At 37.4% G+C, this 25,913-nt stretch overlaps 1 protein-coding gene and 1 long non-coding RNA gene across 6 annotated transcripts in view; both read right to left on the minus strand.

Annotated features, from left to right (window-relative positions):
• LOC133282232 (uncharacterized) overlaps positions 1-5,968 on the minus strand; it is a 33,553-nt gene extending 27,585 nt beyond the window's left edge. Inside the window, exon 1 of the long non-coding RNA XR_009747630.1 lies at positions 4,186-5,968. This is a non-coding gene — a long non-coding RNA (uncharacterized LOC133282232). The remainder of the gene's footprint in view (positions 1-4,185) is intronic.
• A 6,746-nt stretch (positions 5,969-12,714) lies between these two features.
• Positions 12,715-25,913, minus strand: part of SLC39A8 (solute carrier family 39 member 8) — a 61,329-nt gene continuing 48,130 nt past the window's right edge. For 4 of the 5 annotated variants that reach the window (XM_061478223.1, XM_061478216.1, XM_061478230.1 and 1 more), the window contains 6 exons: positions 25,186-25,355; positions 24,531-24,653; positions 23,530-23,697; positions 18,180-18,387; positions 17,510-17,694; positions 12,715-14,876 (listed from right to left, as the gene is read on the minus strand). In XM_061478223.1, the coding sequence (XP_061334207.1) occupies positions 14,730-14,876; positions 17,510-17,694; positions 18,180-18,387; positions 23,530-23,697; positions 24,531-24,653; positions 25,186-25,355 (1,001 nt within the window). In that variant the 3' untranslated portion in view covers positions 12,715-14,729. Of the gene's footprint in view, positions 14,877-15,819; positions 16,224-17,509; positions 17,695-18,179; positions 18,388-23,529; positions 23,698-24,530; positions 24,654-25,185; positions 25,356-25,913 lie in introns of those variants that run through there. The other variant, XM_061478236.1, reaches the window with a different exon arrangement.

Here is a 25,913-nt window from a genome sequence, read left to right on the forward strand (position 1 = left end):
AATCCTTAAGGTGATCTAATCGTTTCTCTCAATAAGTTCAGGGTTTGGGTTTCTGTAGATTCCATCTTTTGATTGCCCGTATCACAACCAAGAACTTCAGCTGGCACCAAGAAGCTACAGCAGATGGTATTATTGCCCGACAAATATTCCCAACGTGGATAAAGTATTTTTAATCTTAATTTCAAGCAAGAAGTACATGATTCAATTTTAGGAATAAACAGGGCAAGTATGGCACTGTTGAGTTCACAAAAACTTTCTGCACTAACATCGAGACCCAGATGTTCCCAGAAATAGAAAAAAAAAAAAAACAAATAGTCAAGAAAAACAGTGATTTAATTTACCAGAGGGGCAAGTGACATTAGCAGCTCAAGGATACCGGAATATAAAGTTACAGTACAGTACATATGTCTTCAGTGAGAGACTGCCCATTCCAATTTTCCCTGCTCCCATTTATGTTGCAAAGGTTCAGAACAGCTTTGGTATCTTTTTTAATATAATAAAATAAAGGGAGGTTGCAGTATTTTTTTTTCCAGGCTTAAGTATAAAATTGATGTAATATGGCTGAGCTTGCACATATCCTCAGTTCCTTCTGCAGGAAAGCACAGTTGCACCCAGTTGCTAAGGCAAGAGAGGAGTTGTTGACATTTCTTACCCAGAAAAGCAGCCATCAGCAAACTAGCAGTCCTATCTATCTCTGCTTTAAGTCTCCATGTCTGTCAAACAGTTTCTCCAACTTGCCGTCTCTAAAATCACTTGCTACAGACTTTAAGCAAGTTTGAGTTCTCACTATGGTCTAATGTTGCCTGCTCTGTTTCAGTCCAGGCTGCCTTTTCAAGTCCTTTATCACAAACACCACAGCACACAGATCTTTGCTGGGGTCTAAGCTTTTTGGTTTATTTTATAGCTTAAAGTCATGTGCAGCCCACACATGCAGGCTCTGTTGCCAAGGGCCTGCCTAGCCTCATTATCCCAGTCTGCAGACATCAACAGGCACTCATGAAAACCAGACCTCTAATTTTCTTTTACTACAAAGTGTATGACCACGGTCTGGTCTTCTCTATGAACACAAGGAAGCCAACAGAAATTGCTGTATGAATGCATATGGTGTGCCTTCTACAAGTCCTACAGGAATTATATTAACCCCAGCCTTCAGCTTAAGTCTGTGTATTTTTCTGCTGAAATGAGATTTTTAACTTGACTGGATTCAGCTATGAAATACAAGGCCTTGCTAAAAAGGTACATTAGCTCATTTACATGACCATTACGTGGAGCAAATCATGACTCTGGACATGGATCTATATAGACTGGACAACCTTCCAATTCTGCAAAGGCACTCAGGACTCCTGCATTTATCTATTCATGTTGAGACAATTTCTATTTACCTTTTACCAAAATCAGCCTAAGCTGTGCATTTTACTTCTGTGACTGAATAGTTTCCACCTTGTCATCTTGGATCTTAGTGTTTGGAACTAAAAATATACTTCTAGTTAGTTTGCCAGACCAACTAGTGTTAATAGCAGTAGTAAGCCATGCTAAAACCTGCTCGCATGGGAAGACCCAGCATGTAGCTGGTGCTGCTCACTGAAGCAGCAAACGGGAGGCTCTGACTTGCAGGACTGTGCCACATCTGTGAAGGGGAATTTCCCATCCAAGTAAAATGGTGAACTAATGGGGAATTACCCCATGTAGGATAGCTAGGAAGAGCTATAAAAGTCAGATGTATCCATTTTCAACAGATGGGTTTTCATACTCACTGGTAGAAATACAGAAGGGCAACACTACGATAATACTCAGTATCCTTCGTAGGAACTCCTTTTCTTACTACCACCCACACCCTTCTCCCCATTAGCTTCCAGCATGCTGCGCATTGTGAATAGACTTGGAAAAGGCAAGACAAAGTGCCCAATATTTTGTATTTCTTCTTTTAAATCCAGAGAAACTTCCCTGTCAAGAAGTAACACAGCAGCAAAGCAGTGTTGTACCTCCAAGGTTTGAAACGCTTTTCCTCGATTTGTATATTTTTTTGAAGGACAGTCAGCAAGCACCTCTGCTGCTTCTATAGAAGCCACGAATTGCTTCCCCAGGCACAGGCCTCACTGTTGTCGGCCTGGGGTAAAAAGCGAATGAGGCAAGTTGACACTGATTTTATTTCTGTGGCAATTTAATCTCTAATCATTTATAAATTTGTTTTACAAACATTAACAGCTTGCAATTAGCAATGGTTTAAACTGATAGACAAGATGGGCCATTACTGCCCTTTCAGGGAGGCAGCAGAAACCAAGGGAGAAGGTAGATTTAAGTGACCTACATAAAATCAGAGCAGCAGCTAAACCCAGACCCAACTTGAAAAGTCCATGTTGCCTTTGTGTAAAAATCAACAAAGGCACAAGTAGGATCACATACAATCACATGGACTCACCAGTGTGATCTGGGGAGTAGCACAGCCAAGTTCTTACAAACTCACACCCCATTTAACAAGACAGTGGTTGTATTATCACATGAATACAGTCAGCCCTGTACACACATGCTGTTGCAGACCCAGGGAACTTGGGTACTGTACTGTATTCCCCATGCTTCATTCAAGAATTACTACAAAGCAAAGCTGAATGTTTCTTTACCTACAGTGTCAGCATGTCACAGGGTCATGCTTCTCCATGACCTCTCATTATCCAGAGGAGAAAACTGAAATATAATGGTTTCAAAAGTTTTCTATGTTACATATGATTTTCTGCATAGTAGTCACTGTAACATGCACCTATTTATGGGTTTTGCTTTATCACTCCTGGCGGGGAGAAAATTTTCAGTTTGCAGACCAAAACCACAAGAAGATAGTTCTCAACAGTCCTCACTTCTCCCATCTTAGACACAGGATCTTCCTTACCATTAGTTTTCTGTGATTTGCTGCTCCTTACCCTCTTCTTCTACCTCCCCCTCAACAGTGAGCAGAAAGCAAAGGATAAAAGTTGTTTCCTAAACCTCTCTCTCCAGGAACGTAAATTCACATCCATTAAAGTTAAGCAAATACACTAACATTAAAAAGGAACCAATTGCTTAAGCAAGCAAGAAAGCACTGTTGAAAGCCCAAAGCCTCCCCATAGAAAACACTCCACATCTCAAAGGTTATATTTTATAATAAATATTATAAAAATAATATTTAACATAATTATAATATTTTATAACTATAACATTTTATTTATACATTTTTAGTATTTTATCATTATATGTATATAATTCTATATAACCATATCTCTATTATATTTATTATTTTCTTTATTATTGCATTTATTATTTATAAAGCATTTTATAATATTTTATTATTTATTGCTTATTACAACAGCAAAAAATAATAAAATAAATACCCAACAGCATGGGCACCTAACAGGACAGAACCATTTAAAAGCAAAAAACTTAGATCGTCATAAAACTGTGTGTTCAGATGAAAGCAAGCAGAACTCGTTAGCCATTCTCAGAAATTACAGTTCACACACACTTAAAAATACCAGCAAAACAAAGATTGGAAATTATAAAGTATTAACAAATTGTTTTAATTAGCCCAAGCACAGCAGCATGTTAAACTTCCCCTATTTCACTTACCCCATTCCCAAGACAGCTCAAGTGGAAAACACACTGTTACATAACACAGGCCACGTTTTGCTGAGCAACTCTCTTAGCATAGCTGTAGCAAGCAGGGCAAGAGACCTGGACTCAGGTACCCATCATCACCTTGGTACATATTATACAGCTGAACACTTCAATCCAGACAAGTGACTTGCAGCTACTTTCCTCTCCATCATTTTTTTTTACGATGCCCACTAATTACACCCCACAGCAACTACATAATTCCAGCTCCTTTTGCAGTAATCCAGAACAGTATTCTATAAAGACTTTGCTTTAGGATTCCCTTAGAAGCACTCCATGCTGTAGCTGCTATAACAGCATACTTGTTCCTGGAGAAACCTGCCACTGCAGTCCCTTTGGCTCATGCTTACCTTGGGTTTTCCACATGTTAGGTTGGAGCACAGCTCTCTTCTGGCCAGCATCCTCAGCACTTCACTTCAGAAACAGCAGCAGCACCCAGTGCAGATTCAGAAAAGCAGAAAGATAACACAGATCCATACCACCCACAGTGGTAGAGACTCCTCAGCTTCCCCAGCTCACCCTTCCCAACCACACCACCCCTCTTACCTCTTTGTTAGCTCAAATCTACATAGAAGTCCAAAGCAGGTCAACCTCCTCTCCAAGATTTCCTAGTGTGATGCAGACTCCAGTCACTCCCTTTCCAAAGCCAGGCGGTTTCCTCAAAAGCCTTCAGGTAGCAGTCTTTGACTCATGCTTAGTCCTAGCAGAAGTATGAGTAGCAGCAAGAAGCCAGTAAAACCCTACAGAAACCATCTGTTGTTATAAACACCCTTAGAGTGCTTATTCAATCTATTGATGGCATATCTTCATCAGGTTTATATATTTGAACTTTTTAAAGCAAATTGTTTCCTGGCCCTGCAAATCCTCCCTCAGCCCTGTTAGCCACCTGGACCCAGCTGAGAGAAGTTGTAAAGTTAATTATTAGAGCTAATGGCTCCAAGCACACCACCTGGGCTGGGGCATTGCCTCAGCACATGCTTGCTGTCCACACCAGTGGGAGCCTCTTTGGTCAATGTATTGGTCACATTGCAGCACATACTACAGCATATATGTATCATCCCACCTCAGTGACATATTCCAACTTAGAAAATCTCTCATGCGCCCAGGCCACGTTTTCCCCCCACTGTAGGGGACCTTGTATGCTATTTTCTTCCTATTCTTTATGGCATATGCTCCAAATCAGTGTGGGGTTACCAGAAATCAAAGGATAGGCATGACAGACTGCCAAGATAAAATATCAGCAGTTTTCCTGGTTTTCATCTCCCAAGACATCATCCATCCCCCACATTACCCAACCCTCCTTTCTCAGTATACTTGCCCCCAAATCCTCCAGCTCATTGTTCCTTAAGAAGAGCTTCCTGTCCTCTAAACAGCAACACCACTTCTAGCCCCAAGCCTTTGCTTCTCTTCATTATTTAGTTTCTCACTAGTTGTTCCAAGTCCCACTACCTGGCAGCCTCTAGTAAAGAGCTGCAACTCCTCTGTAATTCCACCCCCAATAGAAGCGGTAGGTGCTGTGCCATTCCCTTTCCATACTGCCATTTCATCTTCCTGTCCTTGTACCCACTGCTGGGGACTTCACCCTTCAGACTCTGGCTTGAGCCTGTTATTGCCAGGTGCTATGTTTTGACTCCAAGCAGCGATCAGTTAGACTCCAGATGCAGTTGAGCAGACTTCTCTCTCCTTTGCTCTTGGTGAATACTAAACAGTGCCCAGAGGACGCAGTGCCTTCCTAGACTTGGCTGAGTCTTTTCAAGAAATTGATTGTTGTAATTTAAAGTGTAAAACCACATTTCTTAGCCTCAAAAAGGAAGTTACTGTTCACCCTGCAAGGGGAAAACTCTATTTGAATCATCTTTCACTTCACAAGCCACAGATCACAATGTCTCCATAACATTAATTACAGGATTTAGCACAGAATTAAATTTATGTAAATAAAAGTAATTATAATAATTATTGCTACTATGGTGCAATTATATTACTAATTGTGCCCTGACTTGCATTTCTGGTATCAGCTATGTCTTTATATACTTCACCACCACCACCCTCAGAGGGGAAAAAAAACAAGTTCCTCCCTCACACACAACAGAGCACTTCATCACCTACCAGAAATCTAAACAAACTATCCTGTTCTGACCTGCTAGTACTGATTCACTGATCTTGTTAGGTTTAATTGTTCAGGAGACAAATAGAGCAGATATACCAGAGGGAAAAGCAGTATTTGTGTCTAATGGAGTGCCTTCTGTTGTGTAGTTATGGATAAATTTCCCATTTAGTACCAGTATTTTCAAGTTTCTCATAAACTGCAAACTGGGATGCAGTTTGACTTCGAAGACCCAAAAGAATAATGTTTCTGAAACACAGTATATTCCCTGAACCCGCTGAGAACTCTGCAGGTATTTCACACCTACACAGAATAAGCAATTACTAGTCAAATGTGGTTTCAGCTCCAGTTGTTGCTCTATAGCTATGTCGGTACCTATGTTTGTGTCTAAATCACAAGGCAAGAATGCTCCGGAAAGTAAACCACTGCCAGTTGCCTAAATTTGCAGAGTTACGAATCTACCCTTGCTGCCAGCCTCTTTGCTTCCAGTGGCTATTAGAGTGGATACAAGATAAGAAGGTGCAGGAAGGACATTACTTACCTGGGTCTTATGTCAATACAGTGTCAAGATGTGTCTGGACACCCATCCAATTATCAGCTAAGAAGCCTTATAAATAGACTGACACCTCTCTCTTGTACTTTATTCTATAAGCTTTCTCCTCAGCATGGCTCAGTAGACTAGGAAATAAAACTTTAGCTAAGTAAAGCTCTAACCCAGCAAGTGATGAAAAAGTCTAGAAGAACTGAAGAAGAGTATGTAGAGAATACATTGAACCAGTATTACGCTATGGTACTGGAAGCACCAAAATTTATATTTTTTTCAGATAAGATGCAAAATGCAGGTTTCTGTTTGGTGTGATCATTGTTGGCCTTTCAAAAGTTAGGAGGTTTACTCTCAGTGAACAAGCAAAAGTTCCTCATGCCATCCTTTTTCACTGTTTTGTACAACTGTTTCAAACTCTCTTGCAGCTGCATTGTAAACATTCTACTCTAAAAAGAAAAACAAAAAAAAAACATGATGAGTATGCTAAACTGGAAAGTGAGGATTTTCGTCTAAAGGCAGCTTTTATACCAATGTGTAAGAATATAATTACAATGGAATGAGTTTGTAGTTCATTAAGCTTCCGTACTATATAAACTTAAGGCAGAAAATCCTGTGCCTGATACTTACTATATAAATAAATAATAGTATGACTTCATGGAGATATACTATCCCTATGTGACAAAGGGTTACTGCCATTTCATGACCTCGTTCAGCTTTATTAGACCTGACTGCCTTATCAATATGGCTGTCCTTCCTGCATACTCTACTTACAAACATATACTACTCTGTTTATCTGAGCTAGTACAGATGTCTCTCAACACAACCCTTCATTATGCAGCATAGACATATGCATTCAACATCTCAAGCAGTCATACACAGTGCAAGGCAAACGGTACCACATTGGTTTCTAAGTTCACAAAACGATTTTGGCAGAAGCCATCTTGAAAGACATGAAATATGCTGAGTATAGTCATCGTTAGAAATCAGCTCTATGCCTCTTGCATACCCAAAGCTCCCCCTGAAGTACAGAAGAGATTTGTTACAAGTACTTCAGTGACAGTGAACAAGGCCCCTTGTTGTTATCAATGAAAGTCATTCACTTGAGCTGCTAAGTGATTTTTCGTTATGGTATGACGAGCAACCACAGATTTAGCTATGACTGGAAGAGAAGTAAAAATGCAAAAATGGAGAAGCAATTTTTATGGACTGATTTTTTTAAAAACAAACAAGTGTCAAGGAATATTACGTACCACATCTAATTACCCACCAGTTCAGCAGAAGCTGTAGCTTTGATTTCACAAATACAACAATGAGGTGAAAAATCACAAAGTCTCTGCTGAATGGAGGACAATTCCTCTGTTGGCGCAGAGAACCATGCTTTTTCATACAAAAACATTAACCAGAATAATTTTTGCACTCGGTCTGCTGTTTGCAACAGGAAATTTCAGACAAATCACACCATAACTTACTTCTAATGACCACTTATCTATTGCAAATCATTACATCTTCACAGCCAAAGGGGGGTTGGTACTACCTTACTAATAGCTTATTAAAATGGTCAGGAGCTTCCTGTAGACTATAAGAACTACATAAGAAAATTAGAGAGGAAGAGAGACACTGAAAGTTCTGGTATAAACTTTACAAGATCTAATTAATTTCAGTAGATGAAAACCTGTGAAATAACTTTCCTCACACACAAGTATGGTTCTCCCAAAGATAAAAGAAACATTCTTTAAAAAGCTTTCATTACAATTGAGTCAGCTTAGTGTAAGTCACTGCAAAAAAAAAATACTTAGCAATAATTTTTTTCTGTGTTACAGAAACAATTTGAAAATTATTTACCTTTCTCTAGGCAGTCTTTTGTTGCTGTATTTACTGTGAGACAAAAACTCCATTAGTTTTTACCCATGAATAGGAAAAGTGGATTTTAGTGCAGTTCTATATCCGTTAGGCCAATGACATCAAAGCCATTTGGTATTCTCTAACTAAATAAATATGCTCAACTCACATAATCTCGTTTCATGTTTCTTCTGATTGGATTGGTTTTCTCACTCTTTAGCACTAGGGGAATGCCACTGTGCGTGTTTTCTTCTCAAGAACCAGCCTAACCAGAGATGACTGCTGCTGTCTCTCCAACTGACTAACGCTAACTGGATATAAATAAATTTTCTTTCAATCTTTGATTATTTCTACCACAACTGTACTACATAATAAATATCTAGTATAATAATTAAATGCTTTTATTGAACAGGATAGTTATTATTATTTTCTTTTTAATAAATTGGGCATTGCAAAGATCAACTCCACAAAACACCATATGGCTAATTTCAGCAACTTTGTAGGTCCAACTATATTTTCTTAACAAATAAAATCATGATGGGTTCCTCCTCATCACTTCGTAAGATTGTAAAACAGTGATCTGGAATAGCATATATGTAGCTGCTATCACAAGATATTTGGCAGGGGGGCTGGAACTTGATGATCTTAAGGTCCTTTCCAACCCTAACTATTCTATGATTCTAAGTAAAGCCATGATAAAACTGAGATAGCAGAATTCAGGTGGTCAGATTTTGGAGACGCAGTACGGTTTTGATCTCAGGCAAGAGCCATTCAGAAATGTTGTATTTTTGCACATTTTCCCGGTTTGGATTTTAGTGCCGGAGAAAAGTATCTTTTTCTCCATTAAACTTAACCACATTCATGCACATGTTGCTCGCAGTGTCATAAACAACAACTGTACATACACAAAACCTACAGAAAAAGACAGATTGTAACCAATAATTTTTTTTTAGAAGAGGGCAATAAAGAACCAAGGAGAGCTCCTGATGATACTATCTGTTGGGATGTCATCCATCTTCCCAAGTGGTCTAAAGGGTAGCTAACAAATAAAGACAGAAGGCTGATATTCTGCTCTTAACTCTTGTTTCTTGCCGCCCTCTGGATATGTTTTTTACTTATCTGTAAAAGCTATGCTATTCACACAGACCCCCTTTTACAGGACAGTTTGGGATCTAGATTTGAAATAAGTACACGAGAACTACGCAGTTCAATCTGAAATCAATGCAATAAATCAACATGCATTTGATTTCATAGCAACAATCACAATAGAAATATTCTACATTTAAAACTCATGGAAGGATCCAAATAAGCACAGGAACAAGGGCAGTACATCAGTGAGGGTGGGTTGCTTTTTCAACATTAAGTTAAATAATTACCGTTTCCACTAACACAAGCTAAGATTGCAAGTTAAAAGATAGAGCAAGATAGCTAGTAATCAGTAGGAAATTAACAACTATCCATGGAGGTAGTCAAGGTAAGGAAAAAGAGTATTGGACTAGAAGTAAACAGGATGAAATAACTGAAAGGCTCTTCTCATCTGTGTAAGACTTTCAGACACAAAAGCTTTGTTTGTGGTTCAGAGAAACAAAACAGGAATTAGAAATTCAGAGAAAATGTTTTCCAAATTCTTTGATCTGGAGTTTGGTCTAAAGAAGCAGTTCTCCTAGAGTTTTATTAAGCAGCTTGATAAGAAAACAAGCATTTTTCAGTTTTACTTTATATTCATTCCTTGTTCACGGCCTGTATAAAGAGTTACTTCTTAGAGCACTTTCATTACCATTAATTTCATCAGCACAGCACTCAGCAGTGCTCTTAATGTGGTTTTAGGCACATTCTCTTGATTTTCTTGTACAGAATAAAGATACCAAAAAAAAGTCCCCTCCCAAAATATGCTAACCCACCAGTTTCCTTAATTTCTATAGGAAGAGGAAAGAGCAGGTGGAATATTGAGCACTGTGCATCCTGCCATGTTACTTTCACAGATACTATTACTTACCTGCATCAGTGATTCTCCCAAAGTGTTTTGGCACAATACAAAGACTGCAAATGACAATCACAAGACAGAACTCCTTTTTGAGTGTGGTACAGATATCCAGGTCCCTATTTGGGTACTGTAGCTGCCAATAACTGCTTTATTTTGTCTTGTATCTTGAAGAATATAACAATCCTTACTTGAAGTTTTTTTCTCATTAGAGTTAGGAAGTGCTATCTCTCTAAAGGAAATCAAATATGGGTCCTATGAATCTTTCATAATGCTTTCACCCAGAGCAGCAGTTAATTGCGACATTATGGAGAATTACATTACCTCCTAAATTTACATGCTATCAATAAATTCAAACTACATCTCCTCTGCAGTTCACTTCCTATACCATTCAGTATCTCCAATTTTTACCCCAAACCTTTCATGCTGTAGCACTTAACTTCAAAAAGGAGCAAGATACAGAAATTGTGGACGGTATTCTTGATTAGAAGAAAGCATGATCATAATAAGGACTACAAAACATGTCAGTACATTCTTCTTCAAAAGCCAAGTAAAAAAGAAAAAACAACTCACAATTTATCAGGTATGAAAGAAATGTAGTAGGGATTAAGCCCTAAAAATACCCTGTAACCTTATCTTTGACAAGTGCATTATACCTACTGCTAGCAGACCTGTGGCTTTCTGTCTAGGTCTCATTTTAGCAACCTTTGTCAGCTTGTCACACCTGTTCCTTTTGAATTGAACTGCAAGACAAGGAGAAGAGTTTCTTCTCAAATCTTAGAAAGAGAACTTGTACATCAAGTATTTTAAGTGCAGATATGGCAGCTACAGCATTCCTGGAAACCTTGGGATATTATACTAAAATAAAAGTCAAGAGCTACAATGTGCATTTGGTGCACAGGCATACATGAAATGGTTTGCTGGCACTTACCAATCTGTACAGAGTAACTGCCTGCAGAAGGATAATCCAAATTAGTGCCCTTTCCATGAGTATTTTTGATTTCTGAAATAACACATGCATTTATAGAGATATTTTTTTCTCTATCTTATTTTTCTTTAGTCAAACTTCCATCAATGAATCCTGAACAATTTTGATCTTTTTGGAAATGGACTCACAGCATCTGTGCTTTTGCACCTTTCATATAGACTGGAAGCTCAAACACCTGAAGGTGCTGCAACATACTCAGGAAATCAATTACAGCTCACTAGCTCCCATAACGTTAGAGAGGACAGCGAGACTCTGTGTCTTCTGTTATATATTGTTGTTCTTACAGCATTTCTCACTTGAGAAAAAAGAAAAATAATCCCACAAACAGTTTAAGTTTCAAGGGATGTGAAAGATTTCTTGAATTCTACTGCTTAGCATTTTTGTCTAGAGTTAGAGGAAGTGTGTTCAATCCATGTTCTACATTTCACAACAAGTTACGTGTTCACAGAAGTTAAAATATGGCTTAACACTGTTTGCCTCCATAAATGGCTTGATTAGAACTGCATGGAGTAGACCTGTTACAGGTAAAACCAGTGGTTTCTTAAAAACTTACAGATCGCAATACAGAAATTAGCACACACAACTGATTCTTCATGTGTATCAAATAAAAGATGTTTCCACTGCCATCATCAGCATAACTGAATGTAATTCATGCATGTTCAAGGCATCTTTGAACTACGTAGATCAGGTTTTGCAGCTCTTTTAACTAAGGCAACACAAAGCTTCCGGCAGGCTGCAAAACTTGATGGAGCAGCAGGGCCAATGCTTGAGCATACAGAAGAACAAAATGAGTTCCAGGCTGCTATTAGAATGGGGCTGATATTTAATTTAGCTAGTTATGGTTAAGACCAAATTTTTAGTTTAATATTTTAAATCCTTATTCAGTGAAGAACCCACCGAAATGTCAAAAGAAATAAGCCTGAACTTTAAGTACCACTTTAATTTTTCAATTCATTTTTCTGAAATTATACATAGTAATTATGTTTCATATTTTTGACAGGTTTCCCATAGACCTTCTTCAAGGGATGTAGGGCTTATCCTTTGTCCATGTTGTTGCTCTTTGCATTTTTAGCTCCAAAACAAATTGTTCTTCCTTCTTTAATGCCTGTTATAGGTGTGGTGGTTTGTGGTGTTTCTTTTTTCCCCTCACCTCAAGTGAAATTTACTGAAGTGTGTCTTGGGTCATGAAACACATCATGAAAAAAAGAGGAAACTTTACAACACTGATCTACTAACAACAGTATTCTATCTATGACAGTATTGCTAATACAGAATGTCTTCCCAAGTGTATCTTAGATAATGCCTAAATTAGATGTCAGATAATTTGCTCTAAGGAAGTAACAAATACAAAAGCATATAAGAGGCCTCAGGAATTACATTATACAGAGAATTTGAACAAATGTTGAAAAGAAGGCTGAAGAGATGGCAGAATGTAAGATGAACAGTGTTACAGACAATAGTAGCATGAAAAAGAATATGAAAATCTTTCAACTATCTCCAAACTTTTACAGAGTAACTTACTGCAGTCTTATTTGTCACAAACCAACAATTATTTTGAGGGTTTGCCCTTGCTTCTTCCTCCTTGGATGTATCAGCAAAATCTAGGAAATCACTGGCAGTCCTAGAATTGGAATAGATTTATTGTATGTATACTGGACAAACATAATAACAAAGATTATATAGACAAACCAGCTTGAGAGAAATCAAAAAGCTTTCTTACCTACCAAATATTCCACTAGCAGAAAAGGCAATTTGGTTTGTGACTAGCACACTACCTTGAAAAATCATACTTTGTTCCACCCCTAGTCCGCTCTGTGATCTAAAAGTAGGTTATTTCAATGACTTGTGTCTCAGTTTTTTCCTCCGTAGGGAGATAACAAAAATCAAGTCTCCCTTGCAAATGTTTGGATTTAAAGGTAAAAAGTATGATGCAGGCATATTATCATCAAATTATTTTTAAAAGTCAATGAACAGTCATAGTTACATTCTTGTTATCTACAAGAGTAGCATTTACAAACAGCTTATAACCAAGGACTCTAACAAAAGAAAGAATTAAAGGAAAGAATGTGGAATGGCTGCAAGTTTCAGTGAAACTTTCTTTAGCTAAGAAGTTTCTTCTTCACTGAAATTTAGAGGGCATAGAGTGACTAATAAATGCTTTTTCCATACAGCAAGTACCAGACTACTATAATTACATTTAGCATTATAGCATATTTTAAAATAAGTATCAGTTACAAGTCCTGTGCAGTTTAACTTAAAGCTTTTCAAACCAGACACCTAGAGAAGTCATTTTTTCTAATGTAATTACAGATGATATTCAAACAAAATATTAAAATAAGTCTTTTACCTGACAGAAAAAATATTCTAATACTGGAATAAAAATAAAAGATTTATCACTTCCTACTGCCAGGAAACATGTCAAGAAACAACATTGCCTTCTCTGAAGTTGTAAAACTTGCCTAAGAATCAATGAAGAAAGTAACTTACAAGGGAATAATGGCACTTCCTTTAAAGCTTAGTGGTAACTGAAATGCAATATATTTTTTTGTTAATTTCCTTGCACACATCTTACAACACCAGAGTAGCTGAATTGTTTATTTCAGAAGAACTCATACATAAAAGCATGATTTTTAGAAAGCTCACATGCAACAGACTGTGATCAGAGTTTGTATATTTCAGTATCACTTACTTTCACCCAACTGCACACAAGGAAATTATTCAAATTACAAAAAAGCTTACTGGAATGTTGATTTTAGCAAGTTTTTTTCTAAATTTCACTTTTTAAAACTAACAATCTTTAAAAACTTTAGCCTAAAATATTCATTTTTAAAAGGGATATTTGTGGAACTTCAGTAGAAAACATTTTTTATAAAATACAAAATGCTTGAACGTTTTTAAAAATATTCAATATTTCTAAAATATTATGGAGTTGATAAATTGTCATAAATTTAACACAGGTTCCCCCTAATTCAGGAAAGTGGTTCTCAAAATAAATCAACGATTCCCTAGTGCACTTATAAAGAGAAAAGATCAAAAGCAGTAACTGGTATCTTTCCTTCCAGTGTTAATTAGTAATTAAAAATCTTAGCTTCATTAGTACCTACTCTGAAAAAGTTTGATTTTTTATAATTAATTCCTTTTTTGGTGGGGAAAGAGGACACTACACAGACAAATCCTATAAAAAAGAGTAATGAAAATTGACTAGTTTGAAACTGTTTGCCTTCATCACAGTTAAAAAAGGATATGAGACTCCATTATTTTCTTTTAAATAAGCATCTTCCCTGAAAGACCTCAGCTTTCATTTGGTCTTGAGTTGCAAGTATTGCATAATTCTACTGGCCAAGTGACATTCTTTCTCTGTGACAGTTCAGGTATGTCTGATAGTTTTAAGTAGAAATACAAACATTAGAATCGGTTCTTTGGCATGGTACAGAAGTTGACAGCTTCTACTATTTGGATTGACTGCAAGTCCTAAAGAAGAATTTCCCATATTTGGAACAAGGGGGACAGGACAGGACTTGTCACCATTTTGAAACGAAGTAGATTAAAACAATGTCCCTTTATGGATTTCAAGTGTCTTCCATTTGTAATTTACTTGATGTCTTCAGTACTGATTCCATTTTCACTTGCATTATCACAGCTCAATATTTCCTGCATACAAGGTAATCATCAGTATAGCAGTAAACCCTGTTAGTAAACCAGCATTCTGAATAAGGAAGAATGTCAGATCCATCTTTCTTCCTGTCACTTTCTCTCGCAGCATATCATTCATCTCTGGGAACTGAAAAACAGATATTTTTAGGTAAGTATTGCCACCTCGTGGTAGCATGCATAACCTCAGGCACTAAGAACTGAACCATATTTTTACTTAGGGCTGAATATTACAAATAACAGAGGATGAAAGCAGTCACAGGACTGGGTCACCCTAACTACCCTGAAAAAACATTTCACCAAGGATGTTGAAATGAAATGGTGTTTTGCTCCTCTCTGCTGTGATTTCACCTGGTTTTTTCTCATGCAAATTTCCTCTTTTTAATTCCAGCAATCTCCTAGAGTCCAATTGTTGGTCCATACGTTGCTGGGAGCAGCTGCCCTTGTATTGCTAAATGCTGTGTTTCTTCCTTCATTAATATAAACTGAGAAATCTTTTGCGGGGAAATAGAAGATTAAGACCCTTCTGCTTTATCTAGAAGCAAATGAAGTGAAGCTAAAAACAGAGACAACCTCTCAGAAATAAGAAATCTGTTACAAATAGAAGGCCTGGTGGGCTGATGTAGTGGTAAAGCAAGAAACAAAGAACAATGTTGTGAAACTGGTGATAACACATGCAATATTACATTACAGTGCAATGAAGGGGATTCCTCATTCCATAACACGCATTTTAATGGCAACATAATAGCAAAGGATGGCTATCTGTTGTTGACTGCATGAACAAAGATATTTCCTCTGAGAGCAAATGGAGGTGATGGCAGATTAGCATTTGTGATAAAGTCCCCTCTACGGTGTGATTTAGGGTATGTGTTTGCTGCAGATAAAGTCAGCTCCAGTAGATTTTGACAAACATACCCAAATAAGCTTTGAACTCTTCTGTTGTGCTGAAAGTAATATAGCCAGAATGCAAAGAACACTATATATCTCAGTGTTAGTTAGAAACCTTCAGGCTGGGTGACTCAGAAACTGTATCTTTCTTTGCTCTCACAAGGCAAAAGCAGCCACTGAAGGTAAGTGTGAAGTGGCCAAACCTTCCCAGAAATCATTCCAGTGTTCCGTAATTCTCTTGCACAAGAGGCAACAAACCAGATCAGCTTCATGCCATACAGCAAGGCTCATTTGTGCACACACCTCAGTGTATACATTCTCACATGTCACAGCCTCACTACACAGTGATTTTACTGGCAGAAGATGGACTATGCCAATACTGGAGGAAAAACAGATTAGCAGAAAGAAAATAAGGAAGGAATGACATTCTAGTTAATCCTACCTGCTTCTGGACAAGAAAATCAGAAGTGTGTGAAAACCGTAACAGAAAGCGTAAAGCCAGATCTCTGTATAGAGCACTTGAATACCCTATTTCAGACTTTTCAGGGGGAAGAAAGATTCAGATAGGTAAATGATACAATCCAAAAACCTATAAAAAGAGAGAAAGATTGAGGCAGAGGGAAAGAGACAGAGAGAAACAGAGAACAGAACAGATACAAAGAAAAGAATGTTACCTACTTTGATGGATTTAATAACAAACTTAAGTTGAGCCACTCTCAATTTATGTCATGAGTTTTACATTGAGTAAGCTACTATTCATTAAATGGGAGTGAAACTAAATGAAAAGCTTTAGCAATTAAGGTACAGCCAATTTATAAAACAAAATCTAAATTGTTCATTTAACTCTAACATTATTACTTATTAAATTCTATGTTATTACCTAAATTATAATCGTATTTATTGAAATAGTCACTTTAACTAGGTGACAGCTCCTAAATACATATAGAACCAAACTGGGGTCTCAAAATCTTTTCAAATTCAAGCCTCACTCTTCCAGCTCTATACTCAAATGTATTCTCCTGTGGCAGCTGTAAACACCTTTGCAGATACATCTGATCTTACAACAATGAATTAAGCATGATAAAACTTAAAATTCTTGAAAGATATCTCTCATTTTGACATAATACGTCATCGTAAATTTTGGAATGCTGCTGACCACTTCATCAGCAATCGTCTAAATCTGATCTGAATCCTAGTACAATTTCTTTGGCTTAGATCTTCTTGCACACTTTAAAAAATAAATGATAGACTGTTGTGAATAGAGTTTAGCAAATTTTAGTTTGAACCAAGAAACTGGAGCTGGCACTGTTTAATTTAAACCAGAACAGAATTTAAGTCAGGTTTTTCACTTAAAGAACCCCAAAGCTTTCACTGTGGTTACACAACACCTTTCATTCAACTCAAAACTAAATATTTAGTTTCATTTTGTTTAACTTGGTTTAACTTGTTTTTCTTTCTTTTCTTTCAAAATATGGTTTAAATAGACAATTGAACCTTTTAAAAATAATAAAGATAAATACTTTGGCACCTCAAAATGACAGAACAAAGTATGTCTACACTTTTTACTCTTTGATGAAGCCAGCCCAAATTCATAAAAAGCTCATTTCTCTCTAAAATTCTGTGTCAGCAATAATCTGAACAGCCCTATTCGTGAAGTGAAAAGTTTTCATGTTTCATGAATAAGCATAACTATTTGTGTGCCTCCATTAAACATATAATTGATGATTTAATGATGATAAGTAGATGACACCAGTAAGAGAGGGACAAATTTTATTAATTTTACTAATTAACAAAATTTACTAATTTTACTAATGTAAATTCTACTGGAGTTTTTGTTTTCTTACAGAAAAATAAATAAATGAAAACAAATCTCACCATATCTGCCAAAGAGATGTACAGGAACATTCCACCAGCTACGGCAAAGATGATGTTAGGAGCAAAGTTGTTGCCTACTAATATACCAAACGCCATCCCAATGTAACAGGAACATGCAGACAGAAAATTGAAAAACAGAGCCTGCCGAGTACTCATTCCTGCATTAAGCAAGATGACAAAATCCCCTAAAAGAAAGAAAAAAATCTTCAGAAAATGATATTGTGATTATTTTCTCATTTCAAAGGAAGTCTGAAGACATGATCCGTATATAAATTATGATCCCTGATGTTTTTCTTCATTCAAGTATATAATGAGGATTTCCCTTCAAAACTAGGGTAACTGAAATATTCTAAAGCAAGTAGCTATGTACATTTGAGCTAAGAGCATAGAAACACAGAACTACCTATAAGGATTTCAGAAAAATAATGTATACAACAGTGTATGTAGCATATATGAACAGGCCAATTAATACCTCTCTAATATACCAGCTTTCACCCATCTGCACCTGGGACCTTTCTGCGCTAGATGTGTATTTTGGTGCTTTGAAATTTTCTGATGAATATGTTCTCCAATAATTTATCTAAACCTTCAATCAATGCCAAATTTTGGCCAGCACAACCTCCAATAACAGCGATTTCCACAGTAAACAGTGTTGAATGAAGTTCCTTACCCAGTTCATGAGGAAACTCTTCACACAAGATGGCTATGGAGGTACTAAGCCCTTGAAACAGAGACAAAGTGAAGGAAGCACCAATAGCCAAACCATCTATGAAATTATGTACAGCATCACTCAGTGTTACCATCCAAGCAATGGTACCAATCTTTGACAGTGGACGCCCATTAAGGCACTTGCATAAATTGGCTTGGGTGGCTTCTTCCTAGAAAAAAATAACAGAAAAAACCAATTACATACAACGCTAAATAAAGAAGGCATCTTTTCTGTCTTTAAATGAATGCTAAGTATAAAATAAAGCACTACTGCATATGGAGACCAAAATGCTTGGTTCAAGAAGCAAAAAAGCACAGGTAACAGCAGCAAATGTTTTCTGTTCCAACAAGTTAACACACAGGGCCAAATCACCCTTCTCTCTACAAAGCTTTATTTAAATGTTCTTCAGCTAAGGCAGAAAACAGTTCACACTACAGTGGTCTGAATGTCTCTCTGGAGTATCTGTCAGATTAAGAGAATGCAAGCTCCTCATAGCCTCCTAAACCACCTTTATTAAGCATGTATAGTCAGAAGGATCTGATCACAGTGACAGACCGCATGCGTTTCCTATCTAAAACCCATTTCCTACCTGGCCCAGTTACATACTGCCAGTACATCATGCTCTCAGACACACACTTAGCTGCCACAATAACAGCCATGTACATATGAATATAGACACACATCCAGATACTCCATAAACTTCATTTCTAATCTGCAGCAATGACAGTCATGCCCAGTTATCCAAATTAGTTTCTACAAAGTGCATGTTTAATAAAAACATAAGGGGGTAATTCTGACTGTGCAAACTGAAGGCTCAGAGCATGAGAACAACAGGCTAATACAAACCTCCAATGCACATACATACCCACAAAAGTGAAAATAATTTATACATGCGGTGCCATGAAGTAACACAAAACATGATTCCAGTAAAAGGAACTACCGTTTTAGTAGGAAGCACAAATTAACCTTCCCTAAAAAATTCCTGATGATCCTGTCGTGGTTTAAGCCCAGCTGGTAACTCAGCACCACGCAGCCATTCACTCACCATCCCCCTTAGTATCCCCCTGCTCCTGGCGGGATGGGGAGGAGAATCAAAAAAATAGAAACCCCATGGGTTGAAATAAGAACAGTTCAATTATTAAAGTATAATATTAATAGTATAATATTAATTACTATAGTATAATATTAAACTTCTACTACTAATAATAATAATAAGGGAAATAACAAGGGGAAAGAATATAAAACTAAAAGAGGAAAGGGAAAAAACCCAATAAACACAAGTGACGCTCAATGCAATTGCTCACAACCCACTTACCGACACCCAGCCCAACTCAAGCAGCCATCTGCCTTCTGGGTGACTCCCCTCAGTTTAAATACTGGGCATGACATGCTGTGATATGAAATAGCCCCTTGGCTAGTTTGGGTCAGATGTCCTGTCTCTGCTCTTTCCTGAATTCTTGTGCCCCTCTTCACTGGCAGAGCATGAGAGACTGAAAATTCCTTTATGTAAAGTAAGCACTACTTTGCGACAACTAAAACATTGGTATTATCAGCATTGTTCTCAGACTGAAGCCAAAACACAGCACTGCACCAGCTACTAGGAAGGAGAAAAAAGTAACTGTTACAGCTGAAACCAGGACAATCCATCAGACTGCATTTTGAAAAGGTATATTAGTAACTTCTATTATATATGAGAAAGAGAGGTAGTAGTGGGTTTTGTTCTATAAAAACCCTCTATTACCAAAAAACATCCCACACGAAATGCCAAGCATCTCCATAAAATAAGTGGTTTTACAAAAAGTGTTTGTTATGATGAAAAAATGAAAACAGTGAGCAAATAATAGAAACATGCAAAAATGTGACTTGTGCCTATGTGTTTATGTTTGTTCCCATCAAAGCACATTCAGGCTTTTTTTGTGGAAACCATGTGTGTTGTGTGCCTACAGTTTTCTGTGGGCTGTAGGGGCATAACTGGCTTAGCCATAGCACCAAGCAAAAGAGCCATGTTCTGGTACCAGTTGCACAGCTGCCAGTTCAGCATTGCATATGTGTGACAAACATGAAAATCTGATCAGAAAGGGTTTTTTCCTTTAACTAAATAATTTACAAATATATGTGCTGAACCTTCCATGTGCGTATGAAGAAAATGAACATTGAGTAAGAAGATGCTATTTAGAATTAACTTGAACTCATTAAGAATGGAACTGACTCTACAAATGTGCTGAGGTTTGGGCTGTTTTACTTATGTACTTTTTAAAGTATTTGCAATTTAGGAGAACAGTATTGATTAAGTTCTAAAAATCACTTTGTTGATCCAGTCTTTCAAAATGCAGAAACAATTGGTATTTAAAAACTGGAAATCAGTTACTGGGAGGCTTCTGTAATATATACAGGGCTATCTGCTGTTTACTGTGTAGCTTTGAAGTATCATAATTCTTGCCTGTAATCTATTTCAGATAATGTCTTGACTTCTATAAATTATATAAAGTACAATTACATTGTTTGTCTGGGTTTACATTCTGAACTTTAACAGCTCGTGTGTCAAATAGAAGTAGATGGACGACTAATGCATATGCTTAACGTTTAAGATCAGGCAGAATACTGACAAACTGACCCTACAAATACATAAGATTCCAAGGCGAAAACTAACAATGTCTGTCTCTGCTGGACTGTTCTCACTTTGTCATGGTAGTTTGATAGTTTCATCACAGACAAGGTGCCAGCTAAGGAGCATTGTAATGCCCAACTGGACTATCAGGTCTGACTTTTATTAATTATTAGTGCAGATCTGTATTATTTGTATCTCCACAGTTTATGGTGAACCAAAGACATCCTTGGTACTTTTGCTCTTCTGAACACAATTTTTTCTTTAAAAGTAATGTCATATCCTTTGTTCCCAAATTTAAGAAATCATACAGAGACTCTCTTATTTTATCCTACGATATCTCATCAGATTACTATTGTTATTTCTAATGCAACTCTGACTCCCTCAGATATGAATGAGACATGCCCTTCTGTGTGCTCTGGCAGTGCCCACAGGACCAAGAAGGACCACTGACACTGGCCTCCAGGGCATAAATAAAGGCCACCATGAAGTTTAGTTATACAACTCTAACACTGTGCACTCAAGGATACAGACACTTCAGCAAATTGTCTCTGAAAGAAAATCTTCTTTAAAGATTCTGTTGTAAAGCCACATCATTTTAATGCATCGTAGATAAAAATTTGGGGTAAGTATGAAAGAGGTTTCCTTGGTTGCATTTACTACTGCAAGTGAAATCTGAAAGTATGTGACTAATTAAACATTCAGATTTACTCCGGCAGTCAGTCTGTTCTGGCATTAAGAAAGAGAATACGGCTGGATCTCATGGCTGAAAACAATTAATACACTTTAGTACAATTAGACTTCAAACTCCCTCCTTAAAGCCTACGTGATGATTTGCAGCTATGTTGTGTTTGCCCTCTGTAATAAGCTTTAGATTACAAGGACACATAAAAATTCTATTAGGTAGGTGTTCACTTATGCCAAATGGTTCCTTCACAAATAACCAAATGCCTGTAAACTTGAACGTGTGCCCTACCCTTATGGCACTACCCAGCCTGCTCCAAAATCCCTCAGCCACATTGGCCCTCCCCTGCCTCCTAATGACTTTGAAGCTTACCTCGCCTCTGAACCTGACTGGAGGAGGAAAAGTAATGATAGCTTTTTTTGCTATCTCCAGTTATCAGCAGGGGACTATCTGCCCACTGGGCTTTCCTTGCAGCCAGCCTTGGCTCCAGAGTGAATTTCACCCTGTTACTTTCAGGAGGTTTTAATACAACATATTCTCACCCTGACTTTGGAGAAATGGAGAGAAAGAAAAACTGGGAATTATGAATTTTTTGCAAGAAGAATAAGCAGAGAAGAAGAACCTTTGTGGAATTTTAAGTTCTTAAAGTCAATGTCAAAATAAAAGGAAACGTATGATCCACGAAGTATCCTGGGGTGACCTACAATACTTTATTTCATGAGCACTCCATCTAAACTAGTTGCTAGAAGTAAATGCTATATAGTTACATTTTATTATTATAATATATGGTATGATTTTTGATGTTTATGTTACGCATAAGCAGATGGCTCACCAAAATGTAATAATGGAATAGATCCAGATAAAACTTCTGGTAAACAGAATGGAAAAACACCACCCATACCACTGGAGATGACTGTCTCCATAGAGAGTGAGTTGTTTTATAAATCTACAAAATACAGTTTAGGGACACTCATAATACTAATTCCCTCTTGGTGCCCAGGAAATTTCAATTATTAAGCATGTTTCTCCCAGTTTTTAAAATGCCCAGTATCCACCCGGCTTCATGATATTTCTACTGAAATGACAACTACAGTTTTGGTACTTTAAACTGTGTGCATCAAATGCCACGGGAGCCTACAGGCTCAAGGCAGAACTCTCAGATTCTCTCCTGGCTGCTAGGGCCTGCCTCTGTCTTCTTCTCCTGCTCCTTACTTGCTACTTACAAATAACTTGCTGGCTACAGAATATAGGTGATAAACCAGAAATCACTACTATGATAAAATCTGCCTTATCAAGAGAGAGCTATTTCTATGTGGTTTATTTTTCTTAAATAAGGTACAGTACTGCTCCTCCCTATACTGGAAAAGAGTAAAGAAACACATCAGCTTTCTTTCCCTGCTTCCATTTTCTTCTCAGACAGAAGGAAGTCATGTTTGTAGTATGAAAACAAACAGAGAAATAAAAAGAACAAATCTGAAATAATAAAAGTTACACCAGGAGGAATGGCTTCTGTCTCAACATACTAGCTCTGTAAATCCCACAGTATACTGGAGTAGCACAATATACTGCGTGGAAGTTACATACTGTATTGGTTTTCCTCATTAACCATTGATTCAGAGGAATCAAGTTCTCACATTTACATAGTCAGGAACACAATATGGATCATGAAACACTGAAACACATTATCACTTTTATCCAGCAAAACAGTACCACTCTTCTAAGCAAAACAATAACAAAATCAAAATTAACTGAATTATCTGATTAAATATATCTCTGTTCTACCCACCCTGACACTGATACTAATTAGTTCTTTCTGTTGACTACAAATTGAATGCATCATTCAGCTTTTGTAAGCTTGCCCAAAACCCCACACTTTTTTTCACAAGCTTGCTCAAGCAAGGTAAAAGCTATAAATGTACAAAAAACTGACAAAAGTAATAAAAACTTGTATTAACTCTCCCGTCAGATGTGCTTATAAGATTGGCAGGGATATAACAAATAAATAGACATAATTTTCACACCTGTGCTGAGACCACACTGATGCTGTCGAAACCAAGATTTCCATTGCTCTCTATGACGGCTGAATTTGCATAACATGTCCCCCCATTGCTGGATGGCAGTGTTTTGGGTGGGTTAGGCTTCTCCTGAGAACGATTCTGTCCACTGTTTTCAGAGTCATTATGGCCAGTCTAGGTGACAAATAAGTAAGTAGGTAGCTAATTAAAACAAAAGCATAGTAACAAAAATAAGAATATAGAGACAAAAAAGAATAAGTTGGGGGGCATCATATTCACGCTGCTTTGCTTTCAACAAAAGTTTAAATGGGCAGCAGTAAACATTTAAGTATTTAAATGAACTCCGAATGTATCTAAGTTCCTACTGTGTCTCTTACTTTCAGCTAATCAGAATACATGTGGGGATTTTTCATTTTTGTACCATTATGCACAACCTCCCAAGCTGAACACACGACCATAAGTGACCAACATTTGCTAGCTGTTCATGGCTGCTTGTCAAATAGACGTTTCAGCCTTTGTCAACCATTCCCCAAAATAAAGGGCAGCAAATTCTTCCTTTTCTTTTTGGGTGCAGTTATTACAAATGCAGGACAGTTAATCTTCAGAATCTTCAATACCAGCCAGTCTGGGAGGGACTGACTTCTCCTGCCAGAAGGGGAGCTCTAGGGGCAGACTCCATTTGCTCCAGCTCTTACGTATTTCCACTTTTTTCTGATGTGTTTAGCTAGCACAGCAATGACTTGACAGTTGAGAGCAACTGAAGCACATGTCAGTGACAACAGACCACAGTCACATCTGGATTCTATTCCCAGCTCTGCTTTCAACTCCCTAAAAAAAGTGAGATTGCTTCCCCTATCCATATGGATTTTAAACAGTTATGTCAGAATACACAGTAAGACTGAATTCCTCAGGTAAAATGGAAAACCATTTTATTAAACTACCAAGTACCTCAAAATATGACAGGTACTTAAAGCAAGGCTTGTTCAGTTAGTGATATGTTTCATTACCTGGTTATAGATCTTCAATATGACTTTAAGAATCCTTTCCACAAAGAACAGAATATAGAATCCACCAAACACTGCAACTGCTTTCTCAATGTAGTTATCTACTTTTGGGTCAAACCCAAATGCCTAACAACGAAGAAAAAAACAATGCAAATTAATGTGTAATCTTAGTACATTTACAGAAAGACAAGCAAACAATCTCCACACACACACAGATACTCTGCTAAACTACAGACTGTCTCTCTACTGACCATAAGTTTCCATGGGGCTGAAATTATGAAAGGTACTGATCTTTTTAGATTTTTTTTTCTTTAACTTGGATTAAATGTTAACAGTGTTTGAATTCAGTAGAACTTTAAATGCAGAATGCAGCAGTAAAATGCAAGACAAGGAGAGTCTAGCCTGTAGCCCATTAAGAGTCACTAGCATTTTATCTAATGCATTTCTCTTTCTGCCTAGAGGCAGGATAGTCCTTGGTCTTTCCCATGGTACAACTAGACATACATCTCGATGGCTTTTCTCACCCAGCCAGAAAGAGATGGTATTGAACCCCATCAACAATGAGACTGCAACCGCACACAGAACCCCACTGCATCATGCTTCTAAAATTAATACCTTTAGAAACTAATACGAAAACCAAATGATTCCCCTTGCTTACCTCTGGAATGAGCTGGAAAATTGCATTAGAAAAGAGAGTACCAATGGCCAAACCCACAAAGTAGGTTAAAACCTTGGGAAAATATGACTTCTTTAATAGGGGAGTTAAAATCAATCCCAGAAGTGATGCCAAGTTAATGATAGTCACAGCCAGGAACCCAAATCCCCAAACTGTGGACAAACAAGGAGAAATATATTTTAGTATAACACTCACTTCAGGCTGTTTGCAATTTTTCTAACAGCTAAATTAACATGGAATTAGGAAGGAGAGTGGTTCCTTTGTTGAAGTTATACTTCACAAATGCATAGATACTTAAGATACATACCTGCAGAAAGGAAATAACTGGAAACATTGTCCAGGACTACCATATTAAAAATGGAAACTCTGCTAGTGCAGATCTGGAACAGCCTATCTGCTGCTAGTATAAATCAGGTCTCTCTACAGTCAGAAGAGTAAAAATTAAGGGTTAGGCCAATAGTCCAAGTAGCTATAGCATAGACATAAGGCAAAGATTCTTACTAGTCCCAGGGTTAGATGTAATCGCCATTGGATCTAACACAAGATTAGATCGCCACAAGATACAAAGCCTGCTGTCTTGGCTGTACTAGATCCAAAACATCTTTCCTGATAAAGGATGACTCCTTCAATTCATCCTGAGGTGGTGACTTTCTGTTCCTAACACTCTTTCAAGTGCCTTCCGACCCAAAACATTCTATGAGCTCTGTGAG

The sequence above is a fragment of the Pezoporus flaviventris genome, unplaced genomic scaffold (genome assembly GCF_033815535.1).
Source record: "Pezoporus flaviventris isolate CSIRO_AGI_PZ_B2104156 unplaced genomic scaffold, CSIRO_AGI_Pfla_v1 ptg000002l, whole genome shotgun sequence".
Taxonomy (NCBI): Eukaryota; Metazoa; Chordata; class Aves; order Psittaciformes; family Psittacidae; genus Pezoporus; species Pezoporus flaviventris.